This window comes from Seriola lalandi, unplaced genomic scaffold (assembly GCF_002814215.2).
Source record: "Seriola lalandi dorsalis isolate HSWRI2012SDOR001 ecotype SW California unplaced genomic scaffold, Sedor1 jcf7180002054954, whole genome shotgun sequence".
In the NCBI taxonomy this organism is placed as follows: Eukaryota; Metazoa; Chordata; class Actinopteri; order Carangiformes; family Carangidae; genus Seriola; species Seriola lalandi.
In genome coordinates, this window is record NW_019525505.1 from 368,295 (window position 1) to 391,455 (window position 23,161).

Consider the following 23,161-nt stretch of genomic DNA (forward strand, 5'->3'; position numbering starts at 1 on the left):
TTAATTGGCCTATTTCACACATTTGAACTACTAGTTTCCTACTGTTATTTACTGATACCAGCACCACTTCTTCTACTAGTAGATATACTGTATCTCCACATTATGATATATCGTCTTATTTCTATGGGGGAAAACACAACTAAAAAATAAAACAGTGATAAAAATGTACTGAAGTAAAGTATGGAAGATATAACCGTTGAAACACATGATGCTATAAAAATCAACAGACATTGTGTAACTCTTCCTCTGTCAGGATTCAGCATACATTCACCTACAGCACCACCGTGTGGTAGTACTGGTTACTGACAGATGGTGCTCCCAAACATGACACTCATACATATGAACAAAACAGTAAGATGGTTTATTTTCCTTTATACAACAGTTAGTTCCGACTAAGTAACTTGATTGGATGAGAGGCAGAGTGCTGATTGACTACATGTATCACTCCGCTTTACAGGTGTTGTATGAACCGTAAATCAGCGTTACATTAACGGTCGTTATCTATTTTTAGATTGTAACAAACTTGCAAAGATGAAAAATATTTCCAGAAATAACGTTTGAATTAAATGATGTCTGGTCGTTGGAAGAGGGTGAAAGGAAGAAGCCTGGAATACTTCAGCGCACACCTCCAGAGTTGCAAGCTAATGTGCAGGACTGGAAAATGTTTATGTGTTGCTTAGCAACAGTCCAGTACAAGTCCCGTTGCGGAACTATTTGTGTTGCTATATAACAATCACAAATAATTAAAAATGACAAAAATGAGAAGGCCGTACAACACTTTGTTTCCAAGAAGCAGATGTTGAGTAAGGGCCAGAGAGTCACAAAACCATCTGAGTAAATTTTCAATATACACAATTGAGGGTTAAGAGGAACCTCATTGCCTATGATAAGATTGTCTGGAGACATTCTTACAATGAAACAAAGAATCTTCATGACTGTTACATTTAGGACAGGTATCAGTGATGTGAGTTAAAATGATGCAACCTAGATAGGATAATGCGCTGTCTGCATATTGTATTTGTACTGTCTGAGTTCCAGCTAAAGAACATGTCTCTGATGTTCTTCCTCAGATAAATTCTCTCCTCCAAGCTTGCAGTAAATTGTGTGAAGATTCTTTGCAATTACTTACAAACATACCTGTCCCTAGAGTCTACAAATTTCAAAGTGATATCTTCTAGGCTGGATAGAGGGGTAGGTCTTCAGCTATTATTCTGCCTGGCCAATACTACTTGAATATATTTAAAGAAATATTTTTGCTGGGATACCATATATACCCTTAGGTTCTTCAAATGACATACAACTACTGTAATTACTACAAAACTATAGTTTTCAAAACTATAGTTTTGTAGTAACTCAGTTTTGTTGTGTTTTTTTCTGTTATACTTTGTGTTGTGATTCTATTGAAAGGTGTTTCTAATATTTGTCCACAATATTTACATATCAAATTTCAAAACTATTGGAAATACTTTTACTGAGATAGACTGGCGACCTGTCCAGGGAATGTAAATACAGGGACTGGAACCTCTAACCTAAATCAATATAAATAGACTTGATGTGAAATTTAGTTTATTGTGTAAACAGCCTGACAAAGTTAAACATCAAACCTCCTGCTGCTTTCATTCATTTTACCGTAACACTACGACGAACATGTTCCCCATCAATTGTTGTAAAAATTATATGGCAAGTAAAAGTTGGATGACGATGTAATTATTGTCCAATACGGGTTCAGGTTTAAGTCGGAGCCATTTTCAGACATAATTAAATAATCAATTAATCAACGTCACACGGGTTCTCTGGGTAGAGTGCAGCTCGGTGCTGTCTCTTTTACAGACATTACGGTTTTTGTTGCCGGGGAGTGACTCTCAACCATAGACACAATGGAGCTGCAGTGACAGTGTAATTAGCGTGCGCCTGTTGTTGTAACTGCTACAGCGGCGTTGCTTAGTGTCAATGTTGAAGTTTTGTTGTCTTCGGACTGGTAGCAGCTAGCTGTTGTTTTTGCGCTAACCGTTCAGCTTGGTGAGTGAGATAGCCCACAGCCCCGTTAGCCAGCCAGCCAGCTAGCTAGCTAAGCACCTGCTGGAACTCTGCTACTGGGGTTCGCTGCTAGATCTTAGCATATAGCTGTCGAGCTAATCAGGCTGAGTGCTATTATGGAGTTTCCTTTTGATATTAACCAGTTATTCACCGAGAGGGTCTCGATCTTGGACCAGACTCTTGTTGCAGGTCGTAAATCAGCAGGAAGGTAAGTTAGACGATGTGATTCCTTTTCTCTTTGTTGTTAGCATGTTACAGTGCACTTACCAACATAGAGTACCTTGTCTGGATCCCCTTTATACAGAGAATGTAACACCAAACTCCATCCAGAAATCTGCCAATTAAAGCGGTCCCTTATGTAAATGTGCACAAGTAAAATACAATTCAAATGTTGCTTTGGTGAATCCTTTGCTGTGTCTTCACATTTTTTGCTCCCTGCTGTTTGACAGTGATGCCTAATTGAGCCACTCCTTGTCTCATCAAATTTCATGCTACTGTGTTAATCCTTGCAGGCCAGATCTTCAAGCCCATATAGCCACAGTTATTGATGAACTTGGGAGAGCCTCAGCAAAGGTGGGTTTCTGGAGGTGTGGGAGTTATTTGTTCGATTTAATGTTTTCTATTTGTTTGTGCAAACTTATTGTAGACCACCACCACTTTCTACTTCTGTGACTATTCTTATATATACCTATAAGAATAGTCACTGAGTCAGTGACTATTCTAAAAGGTATATATGATAATAGTCACTGAGTCAGTGACCACAGAAGTAGAAAGTGGTGGTGGTTTACAAAGATATGGATCAAAGGTGATCTGGTCAGATGAGCTCTTCACAGTGTTCTCCACAGGTGGGAAAGGTCATGTGTAGCATACAGCAAGAGAACTGTACAGGCCTGAATGCTGGACCCCTATGGTGAGGGGTGGGGGCTGGCATGGCTTGGAGGGTCACTGCAAATCAATATGAAGTTGTTCTGAATGATCACCTTTATCCTATGAAGCATCTCTATCCTGATGAGAGGGGTCTCCTCCAGGATGACAGTGTCCCCATCCACAGGTCACGAGTGGTCAGTGATGGTCTTATGAGAATGATGTGAATCATATGCTATGACCTTCACAGTCATCATATCTCAGTGCAGGGGAACTATGGGAGATTTTGGAGTAACGTGTTAAAACACCATTTGAGGGAATATCTTTAAGAAGAATGGTGTTGATCCTCCAGTAGAGTTCATAGACTTGGAGCAGTGAAGCTGTTCTGAAGACACATGGAGGAACAACACCTGCCTGAGACACTTCAAATTGGTGTCGCCTTTAATTTATCTTGATTTGTTGAGGTGCTATTGCAAGAATTAATTTTGATGCTTAATTTTGATGTTGGTCTTGTGTCTGAAAGCTGAAAAAGTTTTGGTACCTGCTTTGCTACAAATATGAAACACTAAATGTCACCGTCACCCATAACGGTTTAGGCTCTGTTAGAACAGACCAAAATAGCAAAATTAAACTTCTGGCTCAACATATGCCTGGGTCCTCAGCCCGAGTCTGGCCCATACACTTCCACATCTGGGCAGATTCTGGCTGTTATCCTCCAGTATTGTCTGACAGCTGGAAGGGTTTCTGTGTGTGCGCCAGAATTGGTCCAAATGTGGACGTAACATCTCACAATCATGCTGTAAATGGGCCAGAATTGGGCCGTGAAACTGGGTGTATTCTGAGCCAGAAGAAAACAAACATATAGCCCTAGTATGGACTGGATTTATTTTGCTGTGTGGGTAAGTTTGTTTTTACTGCTCTCATTACCTCATTTTGAGCAGCAAGCAGCTGCTTAATTTTGGTGTTGATTTTGTGTGTAAAAGCACTGTTTTGATACGTGCACTAACGTTGAAAATTTTCAAACGATACCCAGCCTTTTGTGATAGTTCTGTTTCTACTTATGGACTCATCGGCAGTGTGCTTGGTTGCTCTCCACAGGCCCAACAGCTCACAGCACCTATAACCAGTGCTTCCAAGCTGCAGTCCCAGAGGCATCAGCTCTACCTGCTGAAGGATGGAGAGAGAAACGGGTACATATCACATCCTTCCCACTCACACACACACTTTCCACTGTTTGTCTCTGGACTGGCTGGGCTCTTCAGGCAGACCTGTTCAGTTCACCAGTGTTGAGTCATACTGTGGTCACAATGCATGTACTGTAATGTTGAGACATACAGGACACTGTGTTTAATGCTCATGGCAGCAGTTCACCTCAAATCACCCAAATGGAAAACAAGGTTGATGAGTGAAAAGTCAGTCAGAGCACAAAGTCTTACTCAATGCACTTCACTCTACAAACTCACTGCCCCTCCTCTCTCTTAATTACAGAGGACGTGGTGTTGTTGTGGGATTTCTCAAGGTCGGCTACAAGAAGTTATTTCTGCTTGTGAGTCACCTATTTTTTTAAATTTTTTTAATGGGCTTCTTTTTTTTTTTTTTTTTCAAACTTCTGTCTTTGCAGGCCAGCTATAATTCTGCATGTTTCACTAATTTTATATTTATTTGAACCTCCTTTATCAGCTGTACAGGTGTGCTTGTTGTTTTACCTCCACAGGACCGACAGGGTGTGCACGTCGAGGCGGAGCCGTTGTGTGTTTTGGATTTCTACATAGCAGAGAACTTGCAGCGACACGGCTACGGATTGGAGCTGTTTGATTTCGTGTTGCAGGTGAAGCCTTCCTCTCTCAGGGGCAAATTACTAGAGACCAGACTCAGTGTAGTGGAGGGTGTTATTACAGTCACCTCTTTCCAGGCTCCTCAGTTCAACAACATCAACAGCTTGATCGCTTGCCAAGACAAATGTGATGAAACATTTTTGCTGTGACTGCATTCATGCATGATGAGGTTGCAAAAGGAGGCTGACCTGTGTGAAAGCTTTACAGCCTGACCCATACTGATATCAGTATTTTAATAGTTTATAAAACTATGTGCATGTGTTGATCAGGCCAATTTATCTGTCTCCAGTGTTCCTCTACATAGAAAAACCCTCTGGGTCTCAGGGATAATTTCACAGTATTTTAGGTTGATATTATCCATTTGAATTAGAGATGAAACGGTATAAAAATTTAATATCACAATTATAGTGACCAAAATTTTCACGGTTATCAATATTATTGCGGTATTGTTAAAATGTGCTGAAGTTTTTCAAAAAGTAATAACACACAACTTGAAATCAGTTCACCAAGTGAATGTATGTACCTAAACATTGAAATAATACATCTGTGTCTCAGATGAGGACAAGGGACCAGTAGCAGCACTAGGTCTGCCTGCTGCATGCTCACTCTGTAAACAAGGGAAAAGCAAATGTCTTATTATTATTGTTATTATTTTCCATGCTGTGATGTCTTTCAGAGCACAGACACTGTAAACACACCTGTCACCTGTCCAGCATGGTGCTGTTAAACCAGAAACGCTGCAGCTACACTGCTCAGGGATGAAAGAGTGAGCTGCAGCCCCGAGATAAGTTTGAAAACACACAATCTCAGATCAAAGTGTCTCACACGGAGGCTCCGACACTGACAGGAGCACCAACCCAGTTTTATCCACTTTGTATGGCAGCTAGTAGATCACTCTTTCTCTGCTGTATCTGTGTGTGCGCTCTGCTGATCGTGTGACATCGATCCGAACAGAAAGGCAAACTCAGCTGTAAAAGGAGTTGCCTTTTTTAGTGGGTTTACCCACGTTTGGAAAAAAACCTCTTACAACCACTAACTTTAGTGTGAAAAGGTTTTGGAAGGGTGAAAACCCTTCCGAGGAGCTGTCCCTGCCTTCTGCCATGTTATATTGACTGACACAAAACAAACCCACTTTGCTTGCTGCGCATGTGTCTGCGAGACTGTTGCTGGCTGATGCGGTACAGAACCGAACATGAGTTAAATTAACCACTGGAATCGACCATGGTTATAGTGACAATTAAAATTTAAACAGTGATACTAACCGTCTGGCATTTCAAGCGTGAAACCAGTAACTGTTTCATCTCTACTTCATGTCTGACACATCATGATTTAGTTTTCCTAGTTTTTTAGTTTTTTCAACATTCTAGTTCAACACATTTAAAGGCTAAAGTAGCTGCTCCACGTGACCACAGTCAAAGGCGGGTGACCACAGTCAAAGACCAGAACCTTCTGGTATAGAGAGAGGAATAATGGCGCACACCTTGTGAATTCAGATGAAGCACTTATGATCTGGGAAATGAGGGAAACTCTCAGCATCACCTCACTGGTCAGCCTCCTGTTTGTATCCATATTACAAATGACCAAACACTAATCAGCAACTACATGTTGGGTGTTCAGTGAAACACAGTAATGCACCAGCTGTACAGAGGTGTGAAAGTTCCCGTCTTTTGTCCTGATAATTCAACCCAAGTTTCCTGTCCTTCTAGTGCTCCAGCTGTCAGTCACCTTCATTTATGATTCTGACAGAGAACGGGGTTTCAGGAATCCTGGTTGTCTGAAATAGTGAATTTCACAGCTGGATTGTTGAAAAATGTACCAGTGTAGCGTATAAGTGCCGATGATGCCGACGGTTCATTTTCATGTGCTGTTTATCAGTGGTTGCATGTTTTCTCTTTTTCTGCTGTAGCACAAGAATTTAGAGCCGGTGCTCATGGCGTATGACAGACCCTCTCCCAAACTCCTGTCTTTCCTGGCGAAGCACTACTGCCTGACACAAAGTGTTCCACAGGTACAGTCTCCACTCTCCTATCATGCTATCAGTGTGTGAATGGTTAATTCTCTCCTATCTACTGCACACTGTACTAAAACAAGTCTGTCCAACTTCCACTTCTACAGATGACGTCTCTTTAATATATTCATATATTTCCTCTGGGGCTCTGGTGACACAGAGAAAATGACACATGCTTTAATCTGACAGTGTGAAAATCTTTTCTTTCATGTGACTTTCAGTGTGATTGCTCCACTTAATACTGTTATATATAGACACTGCCATCCCCCGCCTCTTTCCTTCAGTTTTGGCTGTTTGGAAGTAGATCTGTCACTGTGAGTGTTTAAAGTTTCTCTCCAGACATGTTTTCAAACTATGATCCATATTTTGTTGAACATAGTTTTCACACATAAAAAGTGGAGAAAAAAAACAAAAAAACTGGTGCTCAAGCTCATCTACACAGTGTTAGTGGTTGTGCCAATGCTGACTCTCTCTCTCTGTACTGAAAAGGTTTCAGGTTTATTTAGCCCTGACTTAGCTCCCGATGTTAGAGCAATGTGAGCACAACTTACCAACATAAATTATTATTATTAACAACAATGAGCTAATGGACACATGAATTTCCCCTAGGGGATAAATCAAGTATCTATGTATCTATCCATTTATCCATCCATCCATCTATCTAAATAGATGTCCATTAGACAAAAGCTTCAAACATTCAACAAGACACCGTGGTTTGACCTGGTGTGATCTCACATTCTTGTGAATAAGATATGTCAGGAACGGCCAGAGGGAATTTAATTACACCTGCCACAAACATTCACTTGGGCTCAAGGATGAACTGATGAGAATTTGGTGGTCAAAGGTCACTGTGACCTCACCAAACACGTTTTTGACCATATTTCATACATCACAATTTAACACAAATGACAAGTTGAAAGTCTTCAGACCTTTTACTTTGCTCACATCATGTTACAGCTTTACGCTAAAATCATTTAAATCCATTTTTCCCTCATTAGTCGTCACTCAGTTCTCCATCAGGACAAAGAGAAAACAGACTTTTAGACATTTTTGCAAATTTATTAAAAAGTGAAATTGAAATATCACATTGACATAAGTATTCAGACACTTTACTCAAGACTTAGTTGAAGCAGTGATTACAGCCTCCAGTCTTTTTGGCTCTGATGTCTCAAGCTTTGCACATCTGGATGGTGACAGTCGGTGTACAGACAGTTTCAGGTCTCTCCAGATGTTGGACTGGGTTCAGGTCAGGACTCTGGCTGGTCCACTCAGGGACATTCACAGAGTTGTCTCTCAGCCTCTCCTGTGTTGTCCTGGCTGTGAGCTTGAAGTCATTGTCCTGTTGGAAGGTGAACCTTCAGCCCAGTCTCAGGTCCTGAACTCTGGACCAGGTTTTCATTAAGGATCTCTCTGTACTCTGTTCAGTCCCACTGTCCCCCCCGCAGCCTGATGCTGCCTCCACCATGCTTCACTGTTTGGATGGTGTTGTTCAGGTGATGAGTGGTGCCTGGTTTCCTCCAGACCTGACTCTCAGAGCTGACACCAAACACTTCAGCCCTGGTTTAATTAGACCAGAGAATGTGGTTTCTCTCAGTCTCAGAGTCCTTGAGCTGCTTCTCTACAAACTGTCCCTGAGGAGAGGCTTCGTCTGGACTCTCAGACAGCCTCAACACAACCCTGTCTCTGAGCTCTGCAGCAGTTCCTTCCTCTGCATGGTTTCTACTCTGATCTGCATTGTCAGCTGTGAGACCTGATATAGACAGGCGTGTGCCTTTCTACATCATGTCCAATCAGCCTAGCACAGATGGACTCCAGTCAAGGTGGAGAAACTTTTCAGATGGTCCAGAGAAATTAGTGAAACCTGAGCTAGAGTCAAGAGTCTAGTGTCACAGTAAAGTGTCTGAATAAAATTCAGTTTTGGCTTAGTTATTAGTTTTTTTATCAAGCTTTTCATGATTACTGTGATCAAAACACAAACACGTACTAAGTGAAATTGTGAAAGTCTTCAGACTTGTCAGTTTGCTCACGTTATGTTGCAATTGATGAGGGGAATATTTTTCTCATCATTAAGTCTGCAACATAACAAAATGTGAAAGTGGGAAAACTTTCTGAGTGCAGTGTAAATGGGCCAATAAACACTACTAGCTCATTTAGCAGAATTCTCTACATCACTAATATCTAGTACAGTTGGTCTGTAATTAGCCATGAACTGCAAAGGCAGGAACACCAAGGTTGTGATTCTGTTCCTGGAAACCTCATCTTTATGACATAAGATTAACTCTGGGCTCGTTCATTTGCTGCAGGCAGTTGATGCGATCTAGGGCAGAGCTTTCTGTGAGGTGGCAAAAGTGTCACCCTTTTCCTCCTTACCTGGTCAACACTTGCTGCTCGTCCAGAAGAGGTCTGATTAACTCTGTGTGATACTGCCATGTTAATGTGAAGACAGTAAATCGACCCATAGATAAATTATAAAGACAAAACACATCACAACCTAGTGGTGCTTTTTCTTATTCTTTTAAAGAAGTGGCTAAGATTTGAAGTTCATTCTTGACCTTGGAAACAGCTGTTGAGTTTTTGACTTGCAGCCCCTGATTTGTCAGTATCTTGTGCTGTATAGCAAACATTTGGTGTCAATAAAATGGCAAAAAACATAGTCTGCAGAAGAAGATGTGGACTGCTGTTAGCACAGATGTAAACTTGTAAAACTCCTAATTAAAATGATCAGGATCATCCTCTAGGCGGCGTGTAGGTGCTCAGCAAATTTCACCTGCCTGTTACAGTATGAGGTGTTCTATGTGCATACTTGAACATTAGGCTGAAATGTAGAGGAAGGCTCAATGAGTGTTCAAGGGTTCCCATGCATCCTGGAAAACCTGTTAAACAGTTGACCAGTTTTCCAGTCATGGAAAATGAGAGAAACGTAAAATGACCTGGAAAATATTGTGTTGTCCTGAAAAAGGCAAAGTTATGTTCAGGATCATGTTGACGTTCAAATGGTTGGCTAGTTTATGGACAACAGTATTTTGAATAGGCTGCCATCAGTTTTGCTTGGTAATGCTGTGAATGCACCTAGAAGTCACATCACATTCTTTATATCCTTTAAATGTATGTACAGTAAGTCACTGTTGGCTGCTAACTGTGGTAGTTTTATGAGGTTAATAGGTTAATGTATTCTTCCTAACTTGTTTTAAACTGTTGAATAACGGGTCAGCATGTTTGGTTCAGTTGCTTCCTAGCTTGTTTAGCCTGTAGCTAAAGGTTTAAAGTTTGTGATTCAGCTCTAGCAAAGGTTTCAAATGTGTGTTGGGTGTGAGGACCCACGTCACATAAAAACTATAGATTTCCCAAGCTGATCAAAAGGATCAGTATATCCAGGCATATTTTAATGAATTGGTATTGGCTCAGCATTTTGGCTGTTGGCTGAACTCAACAATTTTTTGTTTATGAAAATGTGTGAATGTGAAAAATATGTGGGCACCCAGGGGCAACTGACTCTGAATTCTGATGTCTAGGTTGTCAAAATATACAGAGTAGGTAAACTCCAATACTCTTTCTTATTAGCAATGATCACTGTCCAACACATTCAGGTAGCAGCTTCTAACGTTTGACCAGGTTCCTGTCACATTAGCTGTCGCCCAGTAGACTCATTTTGATAACCTGTTTAACCTGTTCAGGCCAAAATGGCTCTTGTCAAATACTTGCATACTTGTACTTGTCAAAGATCATTTGTGAGGGAAGAAGCTCCACTACACCACGGTATGATCAAAGTGTTTTTGTAGTTCCAACAGTCAGATTTTAGTGCTACTCTTAGTGCTTACTCTTTAGTGAAACCACCAGCTGATCACCTCATCAGTTTCAGGAGCCACATTCACATAGACTTTAAATAAAGATGGATGTAGCCTCTGTGACGTCACCCACAGGTTTCTGAAGAGCAGTCTTATAGCTCAGAGTGAGCTGCTCTACCGTTGCCATCTTGGCAGTGTCTAAGTCCACCCCTAAGCCTTAATAAAATGTAAACAGGTGACTTATATAAACAGTTGTCATGGAGGAAATTAGCTATAGAGACCAAGACTGTTTTTGTACCATGCCGTAAACATGTTTATTTCTGCTGTAAAGTTGGAGTCAGACTTTAGTGGTCATTAGAGGAACTGCGGTGTTTACTCAACACCAGCTCAAGTTCAAGGAAAGGTGTAAAAGGGAGTTGGCACAGTGTCTCTGCCAGAAAAGGGGCTACTGTCTGTCCTGTTTTGTGGCAGCTTGCCTTGATCATGTTGATGGCTATGGGAAACTCACTGCTTACCACACCTGTACAACAAGCTCAGTGAATTGTACACTCCCTAAAACAGCCTAACCCCTCCAACTAGAATTACCACCTCATTTGTGTGAAGGTTTGTCATAATTGCTGTGTGAAGTCTCAACTTATAGCTAAAAAGTGTTTTCGGCGGGCACACTGACCTTGACCTTTCACCACAAAAATCTAATCAGTTCATCCTTGAGTCCAAGTGGACGTTTGTGCCAAATTTGAAGGAAGTTCCTTCAACGCAGTGCACAGATGTTGCTCTAACAAAGCCAAAACCACATTTTGTGAGGTCATGTGATCTTGCCCTTTGACCAACAAAATCTAATCAGTTCATTCTTAAGTCCTAGTGAATATTTGTGCCCAATATTCCATGAAGACATTACTGAGTTATCATGTCCACGAGAATGGGATGTATGTATGGATGGACAGACAACCTGAAAATATTATTCCTGTCACCAGCGTAAAAGCATAAAAAGACAGGGGGATTAGGCTGAACACACAAGGTTACAGACACAAACTGATTGAGTAATACCCTCTGTGTTGTTGTACTTTCTTACCTTCTTCATCAACCTTTTAGTAACAGTTTGTGTCATGCTTGTCTTTGTTTTTATTCTGTCCAGGTCAATAACTTCGTGGTGTTTGAGGGCTTCTTCCTCAACAGAGAAGGTAATTTTTTCACTACTCTGACCCTATTGCTGTGGTTTTTGTTGTTGTGAAAGGGATTATGTCTTTGTTTTTCTTCTGTATGATAACATGAGCTAAAAGATGTGGGCAAGTGGGTGGCTTCAGACATGACATCCTTACTTGCTGAACCTGTGATCGGCCAGCGCTCTTGGTATTACTACATCCACCCTAAATCTGCTTTAACTGCTTCTTACCTTTGTTCTGCAGAACTGCTCCACATACTTTTGTGCATATGTTCTTGAGTTCAGTTACATGACATCTTTTGCATGCTACAGCTTCAAAGTGAATTCTTGCTTTTTGCATCACAGCAAATTCATCTTTTTGTTGTGGGAAAAAAAAAGAAAAAAGAACCCACCCTCATTAGAGAGATACAAGTCTGAAGAAAGGGGACTCGACCCCAAAGTACTGATCTGCTTTTATTCCAATTCCAAAATCTTTTGTTTCACCAAACTCTCCCAGGCTCACCCTCCTCTCCTCTGACGGATCAGGGGATGTACAGCTTTTTGTAAGGACTTTTCTCTCTCTTCTTTTCTCATGTGTCCCCAGCATCTTGTACCCCTTCCTTTGTCCCATAATTAGGTCCATGTTATACGTATGATGCTCCTGGTCTCATTTATCTTCTTCCTCTTAATTTTTCAGTCAATTTCAGTTCCTCTTTCCCATCACATGTATTTATTTACCTACCTTTATAGGTACAATATATATTATGCAGCATATCATATATTCAACCTACTGTCGTAGCTGTCAGAGAGTATCCACAGAGAGCCACAACCTGTAGACCACCTCAAACCCCCACAGACCACTTGACCGACAGGAGAATACCTGCCTGTTTCCTGACCCTCCAGTGTCTCTGAATGTCCGTCAGTTTGTTAAAGTCAATTTAAGGTGCTTTGTGTGACACTCTGCCATCAATAAACCACATTAGTGTAATCACTCTAAACAATAAAACCATTGTTAAGAAGATTGGTAGCCTCTATACCAGTGTCTACACTGCATTTTGTAATGCATGCCATTAGCCTGGATTTTAAAAATTGCACAAAACCGGAACCAGGGTCTGTCTGCAGCTTGCTCCCTACAAAACACAGTCAGTCCAAGGCCATAGGTACAGCTGCAGCCCTGCAGAGACAGGCACACCCACTGTCTCATATTGGTGCTGGAATAGGAGCTTTTTAAATACCACAGTCTGTAAGACAGCATAGAAAAGATGTCATGGTATTCCTTTTGGGGATGCCCGTTTTGAATTTTTTTTCAGACCGATAGCCAACGCTCATTAACTAACCATTAACCATTAACCGACAATATTAGAATGTACTATTTAGAATGGAATACCAATACAAATGTTCTTTTCATAAAATGGGGCTTATTTTTACACGTGCAGAACTGGCATAATAGCCTAGACTCCCTGTGTCGGAAAATATTTTATAACTTAAAATAAATAGCAAATAGTAGCTAAACTTTCTAATGTATTAACAGTTTAACAAAAGGAAAACACATTGAATCCTCCAGTGCAGAGAGCGCTGTAAGGAAAACCTCTTCCTCCGCTCTCGGCTAATTAATGATCAAAAACAGCCAACAGGTGAACAAAACTTAAACTTGTAATTGCATTTTTCAGACCTCAAAATAAAATAAACAGGCCAGGTCTACCTCAGTCCTCAGCATAGTGGACAGCTTGTCTACTGGTGTTTGTTCAGAAATAGCAACATGTCAACATGCTGAGGAGTTAGTCTGGTGCGTAGTCCGATAACTGTGACACCAGATGCGGAGAATACCCGCTCAGATGGTACCAATGTCCCAGGAATGCAGAGATGGCACCTCATTAGAGTGGCCAGCTTCAGGAAGTGCATCTGATTAGCTTTCCACCAGTCAAGATTATTAGTATCCAATGAGGGGGATTGTCGCTCCATATATGTATATTTTTTAATTGTTTAACTGATATTATTAATCAGTCAAAATTCTTATTGTCGGTTAACGGTAAAATGATTAATTATTAACATCCCAAGTTCCTTTAGCATTCCTTTAGCATTTAGCAAGCTCAGAGTGAGCTGCTCCACTGTCGCCATCTTGGCAGTGCCTGATATTACTATTGATATTATTTCATAATAATAACACTCATAATAATAATGGTTGTGTTGTACTTGGTGTCTGCTGTACTGCTTGGTACTCTTGGACATGTTTTGTAGTGACTGTAAGCTAGAGAGATCACTTGACCAATGTAGTCAAAGCTTTTAGAGATGCAGTGGAAGAAGATGGTGGAAAAGTTGTTTGTTTTTTTTTAACAAATACAGCGTGTAATGAAGCTAGTGAACGTCTGAGACATGTTGTAAATGTAAGAAACATTGGTACTAACCCCATGGCCCATGTAAGATGGAGGCTGCCAATCATTTTAACCAGAGTTTCATTTATTTTTATCAAAGGCACCACAGTGAATGTGATTAAGACTAAAACAGCATGTTAAGGCTACAAATCCACTTCTTAACAGAATCTGAATACTGGACTCTGGTGATCTTACACTGCTCAAGTGACTGAAGAACAACTATTTCCCACGGCCTGTCTTGTCTTTATGACACATGGTCCAGTTTGATTTTCAGGTTGTGTGAACAGACCTGCTCTGAGCTGTTGAAGATCTCAAGACCAGTATGTAAATTGTGTTTTCGAGTGGATCCTCCCTTTGAGCTTTCACCACCAGTATCCCAACCTTCACCACTAGATAATGTCACAGTCCTGGCAGAGGAAATGCTGTTAAGATATAGTTTGTAGAGGACGGTATGTAGGGCTGTGTTTCAGGAGGGAAGAGACCCTGTCGTGTTCTGTGTTTCTGTTCTGCTCTGAGTGTGTTCTCCTCCACAGCTGCCCAACTGAGAAAGGTTCCCCTAAAAAAGCCGGACGGAGAGATCAAACCCTACTCTATAATGGAGAGAGAAGGTAAACAGTTGGTTTTTTTTTTTGTTGTTATTTGCTGCAGTATGAGGAAAATATTCAGATAAAATTTACAGCCAGACATTTTTGTTTTTCATAAACCTTGCAATTAAATACAGTAATTACTTGTTTAGTTCCTTGTTGGTACATCATTTTTAATTGTAAAGGAGACAAGGCACTGAACTTCATATCTTTACCTGCATTTATATGAAAGAGGATCAGCAGCTTTATTGTATGGAGGAAAGGGCAATGGAAGGAGAATACCAGGGAAATGGAACAAGCATGAATGAAATTACAAATTGTTAGGCAGGTTATTTATTTCTCATTGACGTGTAGTTACTCCACCATCAAGACCTTGGTTTACTGTTTTCTGTGGCTCTTGGGAGTTTTCCAAAGTCTGACAAAAATAACCTACATAATACCATCAGGGTGAATATTTAACAAGCATGGAGGGTTGAAAAAAAGACGCTGTAGAGATGCATCAGGATCCAGTGTTTTAAGAGTTAGACCCGTACAAGGGACAAAAAGAGAGAGTGGGAATATTTCAGCCTCTGCTGCTTCAGTTTTACCCTCCTGTCTCTTACCTGTCTGTTCAAGGTCTTCCAGCTTTATAGCAGTGCATTACTAAATTGCTGGACTAGTTAGTAATTAATAAGATGTGTGTCCACTAATCATCGCCTGTCTGTTGATACTAGACAAAAATAACTGCAGCGTAGGTCACTGATGTCAGCTGATTGCATCTTCTCACTTTCCTGTGCAGTGGTACGTCAGGAGCAGAGGGCTCTTCCCTGGCCATTTGCTCCTCCTCACTCCCCCCAGCGGTCGGTATCCTCCCAGTGCTCGCACTCCCTCAGTGTGGGATCCTCCCCCAGCAGGGTGCCCCTTCGAGCCGCCCCAACGTCTGCCCTTGGGGCCAACAGGGACCAGAGCCCACAGTCCCCTCTCGTAGAGCGCTGCAGGGCAAAACGCAGCAGGTAAGACACAGCACACCTCCAGTCCCTCTGACCTCACGGGTGTTACAGCTTGATCTGTATCTGTACAAGCCTCATGTAACTCTGGGGTGGGATCCGCTCAAGTGGAAATGCAGTCTGTACAGTGTGTTGGCTGGTATTTCACACCAGTCTCATTGTCTCTGCACCATCCTACTGTCACTGAAGTGTTTTCTTAAATCCCCTGAATATTCAGTGGATTCATTTTAGTGTTCAAGGTAGAATTTATTGTTGTTTTCTCTGTACAAAAAAGACCCAGTATACAGGGGAACAGATTAGCATCTCTTCAATGCTCTACTGTACACAGTAATAACAGATATATGTGCAAAAAGAGGACTCTAGCTAAATAAGAGCTCTATTTCTCAGACACTCTAAGGCAAAAACAAAAATGAAAAAACTCTACCCTCACTGGCACTAAAAGACAAACAACACAGGAAGCAGCACCCCTGTTCCTGATGGCACTAACAAACCATACTTTCCTACGTGTGGGTCAAATCAGTTTTGGTTTTCAACTCAGACTTGGCAACAGACACAACGAATGCCTTAATATAAATCTTAACCACAATCCCCACAAAGTTTCAGTGGCACCGAGAGGTACATAGGCAAGCTGTCTAAGGCCAGGAACACGCTGGATGTGTGGTGTGTGTGCGTGGTGGCAGCAGAACAACTTGGTTTTCATTTTGAAGCAAATGTTTACAGGTTAGAGCGACACACTGCGCATGTCACACCTCGCGGCTGAGTCGTGTGATATACAGATTCAGCGTCTGGTCATCATACTGGTCTGATTCATGAAATGCTTTAGAGGAGATTTCAAAATATCCAGATAAATATGATGTATCGTGATACAGACTAAACATGCCAAGATATTATTTATAGCCCATATCGCCAAACCCTACTGGAAAATTAGGTGATTGCTACATTCAGTACGATTTATCTTCTGGGGACCAAGACTGTTCAGATTTCATCTGACGGTTTTTATGAGACCATTTCTTTGGAAGGAAGTAGTTCCAATGAAAAGAAGAATAAGTTCCTCTCAGAGTCTACCTCAGGCTTGATTTTGATCTTGTCAGCCTCTGGTGTACTACAGAGAAAAGCTTGGTGCCGACACTGACTCCTCAGTCGTCATGGTCCAAGGCTCGATCAGATCCTGTCTGAGCCCTGAGTGCCTGCATACAAATAAACACAAGTTAAATCACCCATGGATGGCCTCCTGGTCGCCCCGGGTCACTGTGCGTTAGTCATTGCGCTGCTCCATGTGATACCTGCTTGCGTGTGCTGTGATTTATCGATGTTGAAATGCTGTATGTGTTACTTTGAACAGCCGTTGCAAATGAGGTGTTGTGGCTGCACAGTGGGGGGGGGGCTTACAGTGTGCAGAGGGCCGGTCTCAGTGCCAGTTCTGCCCCACTTGGCAGATCCATGCTACATTCCTCTCATTAGTCTCTTATTGTGTGAAGCACAAAGACTCTTGCTCTCTCCTGTTATTTGTTCTGCTCAGCCACAGCTTTCTAAACACTGTCTCTTTCTCTCTCTTTCCCTTCCCTTCATTTTTTTTGTTCACCATTCCACCCCACTGATCTTCTTCTGCCCCTGTGATGAATGCTCTGTCTCTTCTTTTCACTGTCATCATCAACTGCTAATACAGTTCCCTCAATAGATCCCAACTGGGCTTCCATTGACCTGCCTCTAACTGGCACCATTGACTTTTCCCTTTAAAGGAGTGGCTGTGGTGTCTTAGTTTGACAGAGCCTGTCTCTGTGACGTGGAGAACGGGAGTCGGCTGTTGTTACAATGATTATTTGGCTCAGACAAGGCGAGGCTCCTTTAAGCCATTTTAAAACGTGACAGCTCTGTCTAATCTGCTTTGCCTTTTTTTAGAACCAATTAAAACATGTGCCACAAAACTGCAAATGTGAGGTCGCTTTTTGTCACACAACTGTCACACAAATACATTAGTGTTAACCAAACAAACTGGTTGGTATAAGATAAGGCTGCACATTCTGTTCCAGAGTCTTATTTCCATTCTGTGGCTTTTTATTTCTCATGTTTGGTTTTATAGAAACACCCTGTATGTTTTTTTTTCTCTTTTGTTCTAATTTGTAATTATGTCCTTTTTTTCCTTTGTTCTTTCTTTTCTCACTGTTGTCTTACCTGACTGTCCTTTGGCTTGCACTTCCATCCCTCCTTGTACTCCTGTCCTCTCTCTGTTTCACCCTGCTCTGTGTTTTTTCGGTTTTCTTCTCATCCTCCTTGCTGGTTGTTGCCATCTCTCTGGTAGCCAACAGGGTCTAGTTGCCAGATGCAGCCTGTACAGTCGGCACCTGGACAGCAGAGCTGTTGGACTGCTGGACTCACACCTGCTAGGTAAGGTTCAGTGGTCTCGTTGAAAATGATGCTTGATTACATGCTGACGGTGGATCACCTGTACACACTGTCCTCAGATACTCTCCAGATGTTCAAAGGATGATGTTAATAAAGTGTGTGCAGATGTTTGACAGTGTGCAGGACATTTTAATACGACTTTACTGTGTGCAAGAACTTTGGCATAATTATTATCTGTTGGAATTTATTTGGACGACAAAATAATCTTAACTCAACAACCACTTACTAGCTTTGTTGGAGCTTTCAGACACCTACCAGTCTTCTTCAGGCATCTTCAGTTATGGGAACATCAGTCACATCATAACAAGTGGTCGTACATGCCACCTGAGGAAGACTGAGATGTGGTAGAAAGCTCCAGAAATGGGAGTGAGTGGACCTTGAGTTAATTTAACAAAGACAGCAGCTTTAACATACCGACTTTCAAACCAGCCGAAGTCTAACTATCCATTTATTATTTATTATTATTTTTTATTTCATCATGCTTCTATGGTTACAGTCATGATGTAACGTAAGTCTCAACTGCGCCCATCAGCCTGGATTGATTTAAAGAAATAGTTCACTCTATAATGGAACTGTCACCGTCCACTCTTACAGAGTCAGCTGATGTTGTTTGGAGTGGCTGACCTGGGGTAAATCCGTCTTCTCGTGCCCGTGTATTTCCTTGTGTCCCGTTCTTACACTTCCCTCCCACCCATGTCAGTGCTGACGGATTATTTCTAACATCGACCTGTAAAAAGAACCTGTGTAGGTCAGAATGAGTGTTGACCCCGGCACGTCTATTTAAAACTAATATCCTGAATGAATGCTGATAAAGCATGACCCAGTGCTGAAGTGGTTGCAGCATATTAAACAGCTGTCATGTGGTAATATACTTATGTAAATAAACTCCGTTAAACTCCTGTTCCTGCAGGTGGATCCCACAGTATCCCTGATCCAACTCTGACAGCTAAACACGGATCTGTTCAATACATATTGTATATAGATTTATATTTTCATGGCATCGCAAAATATTGAAGATAGCATAAATACACTATTAGGAACAGCACACTAACGCTGGGTAGGTCCTCAGTTCTTCATGCCATAGATCCTCCAGATTTACTCTGCTCCATGTTGACATGATGCATCACATCATTGCTGCTGATCTGTCAGCTGTACATTAGTGCTGCCAATCTCCTGTTCTACTGCTAAGGTTCACTGAACTCACTGTCATGTTGATGAAGCCAGTTTGTGACATGGAGCATGATCCTGCTGGAAGGAGCCATTAGAAGATGGTGAACTGTGGTCATGAAGGATGAACATGTTCAGCAACAATACTCAGATAGACTGAGACATTCAGACCATGATTGATTGGTATTAAGAAGAAAACATTCCCCACACCATCACACCACCACCACCAGCCTGGAATGTTGACACCAGGCAGGTTGGTCCATGGATTCAGACTCTGACTCTACCATCTGCTGCCTCAGCACAAATCCAGATCCATCAGACCAGGTCTTCAACTGTCCAGTGTTGGTGAGTCTGTGTCCACTGCAGCCTCAGGTTTCTGGTCTGGGTGACAGGAAGTGGAACCTGACGTGGTCTCTGCTGTTGAAGGTTGGACGTGCTTTTCACTCTGAAGCTTTTCTGCTCAGCACAGTTGTAAAAGAGTGGTTATCTGAGTGACTGTAGTCTTTTTGTCAGCTCCAACCAGTCTGTCCGTTCTCCTCTGACCTCTGACCTCTCTCATCGACACAGAGCTGCTGCTCACTGGATGCTTTTTTTGTTGCTCCACTCTGAGTAAAAACTCTAGAGACTGAGCGTGAAAATCCAGGAGATCAGCAGTTTGAGAAACACTCAGACCAACAATCATGTCACAGTCAAAGTCACTGAGATCATGTTTCTCCTCATTAACTGCAGCTCCTCACCTGGATCTGCAGGAGGTTATACAATAAACTGCTGCCATGTGACTGGATAATTAGGTGATTGTCAAATAAACAGGTGATCAGGTGTTCCTAATAAAGTGCTTGGTGAGTGTGTTTGTGTTTATAGTCAAACAACTGTTTGCTCAGTCAGCTTAACAAGTCCAGTATTAGCCTCATTATCTCAAAAAGTTTCCTTGATGACAGTGTGTGTAAAGTATAAATTACAAGACATTCATTTTTGGGTGAACTATCTCTTTAATGGGTTGTCATAATCAGATATTGCTTAATACTAACCTGTGTTTTTTGAGTGGAAATTTAAAGATGCTGAACGTTGCCATTAAACCTTCCCTGGGTGAATTGCACATTACTAGAGTCAGGTGCAGTACAGCCAGGCAGCTCTGCTCTCCTTCCTCATGTGTTAGTACCTTGTGCCTCCTCAGGTATGAGACCAGTGGTGGATCAGTCATACGCACTGGGATACACAGACACACACAGGTTGGCCAGTATTCACACACCACTAAGCAGGTATTTACACTACTGCACTAGACGTTTAACTGTTCATTGTCAGGGAGGTTAACAAGCATGGCAGCGAACGAGGCGGTTCACAGCGACTCACCCTACGTGCAGACATCTGTGGCCCAAAGGCATAAACTGCTTAACCTCCTAGGACCTGGCGTCCACATATGTGGATCTCACATTTTGGGTTCTCTAGACCACAATACTAACTTTTTCTCAACAAGGGCCTGGTGACCACATATGAGGATATTATACTGCCACTCAGTAATCGAAATTTAAAACTAATGTCCTCATATGTGGACATCATTTTTCTCAGGTCCCAATCAGCCTAAATAGCAAAGAGAAATTAAAAATGCACGCCATGCAAGAGTTCGGGTCTTAGGAGGTTAAAGGAGCCTGTCCTCACCAGAAACTGGTCGTCTGGTCAGAAACTTAAAGTCGGAATTATGGTTCTATGATACATGTAAATAGGACTGTAGCATGCTGTGAGTAACCATAGGTTGTAGAGGCTCACACAGGAGGTGACATATGCACTTAAGTAACTCAGACCAACAATCAAACACACATGCTCCTGGTGACACCTGTGAATGTTTAGTCAAACACAGACACGCCCACTCAGCTGCTGTCACTCCAAAACTGACGCCTCCAGCCGCTGTCAGTCAAATACAGACACGCCCACCCAGCTGCCGTCAGTCAAACAGATCCGCCTCTCCAGCTGCTGTCACCCAAAAACTGATGCCTCCAGCTGCTGTCAGTTAAACTCAGACATGCCCCTTCAGACTGGCTGAGAGGCAAAGGAGTATTTTTGATATTTTTTTAACTTGCTTTTTAATTATATACTATTATACAATTTAATAATAGATGTGATGCAGCTGGACCAAAACCAAACCACAACTTAACCATTAAGGTGGTTGTTCAAAACAAAACGTTACTATCTAATGACCAGTTCTGTCAGTCAGGAGGACTGGAGTTGAGAGTTGTCAGTCACATATGTCTACACTTTGGGTGATTATGCACCACATTTTATTTGAACTTTTAGGCGACATGTTTGTACCTTCATCCTTATCCTTCTTCCTCTGAGCCTGTACTCTCCCCTCTGCCAGGTTCCAGCCTCCCTCATCCAAGAAGGATGGCCTCTGCAGCGAGACCTCCTTAAACAGCAGAGAGACACAGCTGGATACAGATGCTGAGGAGACCAGTGCGTCGGACAGTCCGCAGGGTCCAGCAGGGGGCGTGTTATTAAACCATAGACACCTGTTGGAGAAGGAAAGCGACAGGAGCCTGCGAGGCTGGTCGTGGACTGTAGGAGAGCACTGCTACACCGCCCAGTGGGTGAAGCAGAAGCAGGAATATAGGAGCACCCGGCCCTGGTGACCGGGAGCCGGTTCTGTGACGTTCGTTCAAAGTTACACTTTGTTTAAATGTTTCTGCAAAAAATTGAAGCTTGGCCAAGTGCGGAAAGCTTTCATTTTTTAATCTTTGCTCAAGGGCCCAATCTCTGCTCTGGATACATGCACTCCCAGTGTTGGTGGTTTTCTGTCTGGAGTATTGTGAGTTCTGTCTTGGCTGGTCTCCAAGATGAGTCAACCATTTCCTCGCTATTAGTTGACTAAACTGATGCTAGGAACCAAATATGGAGTGATTTCACTACAAAAGCCAACAGCCAAACCACGAGCACAAGTTGGTCTGAAGCTACATTAAAGCAGCAGCATGGAAGAAGGAGGAGCAGTGACTTCTGCTGGCGGCTTAAGGTTCCATGATACATCCAGTAGCTCCTGTGAGACAATGCCAGTCAGAGGGGTGAATTACAGCTGAGAACAAAATGCCGTGTAAAGATTTCTGAACTTATCCCAAACTGACCCAGAGTCTGAAACAAAAACATTTATTAAAGCACTTAGTTTGCTTTAAACCAAGAGCTTGTCACTGTCTTGACAGGGGGAGTGGCTGTGTCGTCTGTTACAAGTAGTACTGGTAGAATTTTTATTTTTATTTCATATTTTTGAGATCTGGTGGATTTAATGCTGGCGACGCCTTGTGGCTGTAGCAGCTATTAAATGACCAAGACATATGCCGAACGCCTTGATTAGCAACAGAATAAAAGGGTGCACCCCACCGAGCTCGGCTAAGGCTCTGTTCGGAGCTGGTATTAAAAGTTAGGTCTAAGTTCAGGTGTTGAGAAGCATCTTAGGTTTTCGTTTTAAAACAGCATTTTAAAATGAAAAACGATCTCTGTCCACATTAACACACTTGAAAACACATGACCTTCACATACACTGGGCATGCCGGAGACGGCGTAAACAGGAAATAGATTGTCTACCCTGCAGTTGATTAGCTGCAGAAAATACTACGACTGAGGGACAGCAAAGACAGTTGTAGCATTAAAATGGAGATTTTAATTGAACAGCAGCTGCTAGCAAAGACAACAAGGTCAGTAACACTGTAATTCATTATCATATTGTATTCACCACTGTTTGTCTGTCCAGATGCAACACAACCCCAGAGCTTTCGTATGTGGAGCTGAGACTTCGGTGCATGCTGGTTTGCAGCAAGCATAACCACCTGTCACTCAAAGAGGCCACACCCTCAATTCTCCATAACTTTATTCCTTAATAAAATGTCAACAGAGTTATATAAATAGTCATCATGAAGGAAGAAACTAGTTCTAGAGACCAAAACTGTTTTTGTACCAGGCTGTACACCTTTATTGGACAGTTTAACATGGGAGTCTA

General features: G+C 42.0%; 1 protein-coding gene across 4 annotated transcripts; it reads left to right on the forward strand.

The window, feature by feature from the left end:
• The first annotated feature begins 1,719 nt into the window (after positions 1–1,719).
• atat1 (alpha tubulin acetyltransferase 1) lies at positions 1,720–22,345 on the forward strand. Of its 4 annotated transcripts, XM_023394906.2 has the most exons (13): positions 1,720–2,245; positions 2,550–2,610; positions 4,000–4,091; positions 4,390–4,447; positions 4,616–4,729; positions 6,643–6,744; positions 11,665–11,710; positions 12,188–12,233; positions 14,576–14,650; positions 15,405–15,618; positions 17,912–17,997; positions 20,357–20,441; positions 21,536–21,756. In XM_023394906.2, the coding sequence occupies exons 1-13, from the start codon at positions 2,154–2,156 to the stop codon at positions 21,620–21,622; spliced, it is 1,158 nt and encodes a 385-aa protein (XP_023250674.1). In that variant the 5' UTR covers positions 1,720–2,153; the 3' UTR covers positions 21,623–21,756. The 4 variants fall into 4 exon arrangements, with proteins under 4 accessions (XP_023250674.1, XP_023250673.1, XP_023250672.1 ...); XM_023394905.2 differs by lacking the exon at positions 20,357–20,441 and having other exon boundaries at positions 1,721–2,245; positions 21,536–22,345; XM_023394904.2 differs by lacking the exon at positions 12,188–12,233 and having other exon boundaries at positions 1,724–2,245; positions 21,536–22,345.
• The last annotated feature ends 816 nt before the right edge of the window (positions 22,346–23,161 follow it).

Coding starts and splice junctions, on each gene's coding strand:
- atat1 (XM_023394904.2), top strand. CDS start 2,154: ATGGAGTTTCCTTTTGATATTAACCAGTTATTCACCGAGAGGGTCTCG. Junction 4,092..4,389: donor AAGGATGGAGAGAGAAACGG/GTACATATCACA, acceptor TCTTAATTACAG/AGGACGTGGTGTTGTTGTGG. Junction 4,448..4,615: donor ACAAGAAGTTATTTCTGCTT/GTGAGTCACCTA, acceptor TTACCTCCACAG/GACCGACAGGGTGTGCACGT.